This window comes from Rhinoraja longicauda, chromosome 30 (assembly GCF_053455715.1).
Source record: "Rhinoraja longicauda isolate Sanriku21f chromosome 30, sRhiLon1.1, whole genome shotgun sequence".
NCBI classification, from domain to species: domain Eukaryota; kingdom Metazoa; phylum Chordata; class Chondrichthyes; order Rajiformes; family Arhynchobatidae; genus Rhinoraja; species Rhinoraja longicauda.
The window spans coordinates 18528852-18533220 of record NC_135982.1 but is presented as its reverse complement, the minus strand read 5'-3'; the positions used below and the strand labels follow the sequence as shown (position 1 = coordinate 18533220).

General features: G+C 47.3%; 1 protein-coding gene across 1 annotated transcript; it reads right to left on the bottom strand.

The window, feature by feature from the left end:
• Positions 1–217: 217 nt before the first annotated feature.
• Positions 218–3833, bottom strand: b3gnt7l (UDP-GlcNAc:betaGal beta-1,3-N-acetylglucosaminyltransferase 7, like). The gene has a single exon (XM_078425222.1). It carries the CDS (start codon positions 3417–3419, stop codon positions 2166–2168), a length of 1254 nt encoding a protein of 417 aa, XP_078281348.1. The 5' UTR covers positions 3420–3833; the 3' UTR covers positions 218–2165.
• Between the last annotated feature and the right edge of the window lie 536 nt (positions 3834–4369).

Sequence of the window (4369 nt, the reverse complement as noted above, 5' to 3'; positions counted from 1 at the left end):
AAAAAAGTACATATTAATTATGTGCACATTTGCTACAAAAGTATTTAAATTATCAAGAGATAAAATTCAAATGTTTGTACTTTAGTTATCCAAGGCAATATACCTATTATCAATAATACTTGCAGTGAAGTGTCTAAAGTTTTGATAATTTGAATTAATGAAATAATAGCAGGCAACACAGTGTAAAGAAAATCATTTTAGACTTTATTAATTCCATTTCAAAGTACAAGATTGTTTGATTATGTTGGCAAGATTCACAAACCATTTTGAATAAAGTTAATATCTATCAAAACAAAAATTCCTTTCTGCAAGTTATTTTCAAATTTTGTCACAAAACCTGGATCTCTTAAGACAATTGGTTTTAAATATTAAAGTCTTATTCTTTAAATTATTCATGTACACGAGAGGCAGACACCGTTTTCTATAGATCACACACTAGTCATTATATATTCCTCCTTAACCTCGCCAAGATTAGTTGCCATTTTTGAAGGACCAGTTGTTGACAGTGTTTCAATCTATATCTATAGGTCATTTCAAATCCCATCACATATTTACTGGCTCACTTGCCCCAAGTGGAATGCTTCATAAAGGCACAGTTTCATTTGTTGGGAATGGATGCCAGGGAATGACAAAAGAGAAGAATATCAAATACTGTACACCTCAGCAATTCCATAGCATCTTCATCAGGACCACTGAGCAGCATCTTAAGTTAGGCAGAAATTATTGGCCCTGACCAAACAAGCAGAACATTTTATACAGTACTATACCATCAAAAACCTTAGACCTATTATTTAATATATTAATCTGAACCGAATTCAAAACATTTCCAATGATCACGATTTCCAGAACGTTTAAACACTGAAATTTGAATTTGATTTGCTGGCAAACAGATCAAAAACTGGTCATTAAATGCACACATTTTTCACATTAAACATTTTTCTCTTTCTCTTTTCACCATTTTTAGAGATACATCACGGAAACAGGCACTTCAGCCAACGAATTGCAGGCCAGAAATGTCAGAAAGAGCCTGTTGGCAATGATTATTAATATCAGTGTTGTACCAGACACTACTGTTTCCACCTGTTCTCAAAAGATTAAGGCGTGTCAATTAGACAACCACTAGCCACTTTTGTCATTGTATATCATTGGTTTCACCACCAGTTTTGACAAGTTTTGTTTTCAAATGGAAGCATGACCTATGCCATTCTCAAATGCAAGTTGCTTACCAGCATCAAACTTCTTGGTTGAAATAGCCAGCTTTGAAATGAAGCAAAGACCCCCACCAAATTCCTTGCTCCTCCTACTGGAACTAGATAACCTGGAAATGGCACTAGCGCCAATCATCTCATGTTTAAAGTCAGGTCGAAACCGTGATTTATTTCAATTCAGGAACAAAGGTGCAGTCTATTTCACAGCAGATTGGCAAACCTAGCCCTGTCTTGCCACATTTCCTGTGGAGAGGCAAACTCTCAGAAATGTGAGAACTGCTGTTCATCAACTGCCAAGAGCACCTCAAAAGCAAATCTTGGTTTAGAGCAAGAGAGGAGGAAGGTGAACATTTGAACGAGTATTTAATGGGGAAAAAACCCTGCAACTTTGTTGGAGCTGATCACAGAAGTGGCTTAATCAAATGTCTGCCTTTCCTGTTTTCATGGTAGCACTGTTTAGTTTTTGCGGGGTGATTTGTTTGCTTTTTGGTTTTAAGCATGCATGTTTAAACGATCCCTTTTCTAAACAGTGACAGAGAAATCACAATTTCTCAAACTGCAATTTATTTTTGTTACAAACGATATACCTAAGTCGCGAGTGCTATCCATTGTCGGCAGCTGAATCCCATTTAACCGCTCTCTAAAGCCGTTGCTTCCGTTTACACAATTGTGACCCAAGGCAGGGAGGGGGAATTTCGCTTTCCTTTTTTAAAAATAAATCATTAACAAACTGCTGTCAAAACTGGGTGCCGATTGGCAACTTGTTTGGGGCAGTTACAACAGTAATAATATTTTTTTTTAATACATTATTCTACATGTTTAAGTACCTTTATTCTGCTTATCCAGACAAAGCTGAATAGCCGAATAAGAGTTCTCACCATTACGCCAGGGTTCACTCCCAACGCACGCCCAAGTACCTACACTTCTAAATGCACACAGGAAGGTTTAGAGCGTCATTTAATTGTTTAAAGTTATAAAAACCTTCTTGGCACAGATGAGGGTTCGGTTGTGGACGGTGTCCCACATCTGCAGCAAGCCCTCGGGGCTGAGCTTGTGGATGACCAGCAGGTTCTTGTAGAAGCAAGGATCGTTGTTCATCGGGCTGACCCGCCGCTTGACGATGCCAAACGTCCTGAAGGCATAGTGCAGCTGCGGCTTGACGCCCACCTTCTGCAGGCACATGCCCAGGTAGACGTCGTCGATGGGGTAGAGTTGGATGTCCTCGGAGGCCGCCACCAGCTGCCTGGCCAGGGGGGCGGCCATGAGGAAACCGCCGCCGCCGGCATATGGCGGGTAGTGCTTGTCGTGCAGCTGCTTGGGGATGAAGTACTTGCTCTGGAGGTTCCTGATGGGCAGAGCCATGGAGATGATGTCGCCCACGAAGAGGTTGTCGCGGTGGGGGCCTTCGCTCTGAGAGGCCAGGAACTCCATCAGGTTCTCGGTGTTGACGAAGACGTCGTCGTCACCCTTGAAGATGAAGCTGGTGCCGCGGCAGTAGAGGTCGAACCACTTGAGGAAATTCACCTCCTTCAGGGTCAGGTTGAAGAAGGTGTCCGTGAAGTCCCACTGCAGGATGTCGCCGTACAGCCGGTCCTCGTATTCCAGAAGCTTCTGCAGGTTGCGCTGGTCTTTGTCGGCGGGCGGTGTGCCCAGCAAGAAGAGCGTCCGCACGGCGAGGCCGCCGAAGCTGCGCTCCCGGCCCCACGTGTGGCGGACGGCGGCCCTCCGGTCGTGCTGCTCGATCACCGACTTGACGACGATGAGGAGGTGAGTGGGCGCCGCGCATTTCTCGGGGTGGTTGAGCAGCATGGGGAAATAGCGGCAATGGCGGTACAGCACGTACTGTTGGAAGCGGGAATCGAGCGCCGAGAACCACTTCAGGCCTCGCACCGTCTCGTTCTGGCTGCAGTTGATCACGGTCACTCCCCAGGCCCGCGGGCCGCTACTGACATTAGCCGGGATCCCGGTCCCAGCCCCGGGCCCCTGCTCCGCCTCTGCCTCGGCGGCGCTACCGTTAGTCCGTGGGGGCGAGTTGCCCTCGGCATCTTGCCAGGCCAGGGTTAACTTGGCGCCCGAGGCCGTCGCCTCCCGGAGTCTCACATCCAACACGTCCCCCAACTTGAGCTTATGGACTAAGGCCACGGTGGCGAAGAGCAGCGACAAGCTCAACAGCGTCTTCAGCAGCTTCCTTTTGCGGAACATGTAGTCCATGGGCCGGGCGGCGGAAACCCCAACTCCCGGCCTACCCGAGGCAGGATGAGGGGGCTTCAGAGCGGCTGGGGCGCCGACAGACAGTGCCTTTGTTGTGCCGAGTCTTATCCAGGGGAGTTGGAGTTGGAGCGGGAGCACATGGCCCTTCCCGCGGCTGGGAGATGCAGCGGAGGGAGACAGGTCCTGGCTGGGCGAGCCTGCCTGCCTGCCGGCGGGGAGGGAGAATGGGCGAGCGCTGACCCGGCGAGACAGACCCTCCTTGTCGCTGGGTAGCGGGAGCTGCTCACTCGGGGATGCCGGCCATCGGACTGAAGCGGCTGCCAGAAGAGGTGGAGAGAGAACTCCTCGCAGCCTGGCGAGGAGATGCGGTGCCAGCAGCTCCCATTAACCCCCTCCCTCTTTGGCAACGTGCTCGTCCTTTCCTCCTCCCACCTTTGGACTCGGGAATTTCGAGCAGTTTCAACTGTCTCGATGGAAATGTTCTCACTGAAGCCTTCTTCAAACAAACGCAGCTGCATCCTTTTTGGGGGAATTTATTAGGGGGGGGGGGTGCCCGTTAATTAGCTCCGGACGTCGCGTTTATGTAATGTTTCAGTTGTTTTGGTGGACCCGCGAAGGAGGCACTGTGAGTTGCTTCCCAACTCCGACCTTAGTAATGTCAGTAAAACCAGATTTATTTATCTTAGAGCTGGTCCCCTTCAGATAACCCGATCAAAATGTCAAACCAAGAGCCAACATCTAAGTGTAACACAACGAAATCACGCAAATTGAATCATACATTTGTGATAAAATAAAACAATCAAGCTCAAACGGACTAAAACTCCTGCTTCAGGTGGATTTACATCAGGTTTTCAGATATTCTAAAGAAACGTTCCATGTAGTTAATAATTCAGTAAATGGCGTTAATGCCAAAAAATACAGCGGAATATTTTACAGTTTATATAAATGAC

Bases quoted from the DNA above. Each gene is read 5' to 3' on its own strand.
- b3gnt7l (XM_078425222.1), bottom strand. From the start codon at position 3,419: ATGGACTACATGTTCCGCAAAAGGAAGCTGCTGAAGACGCTGTTGAGC.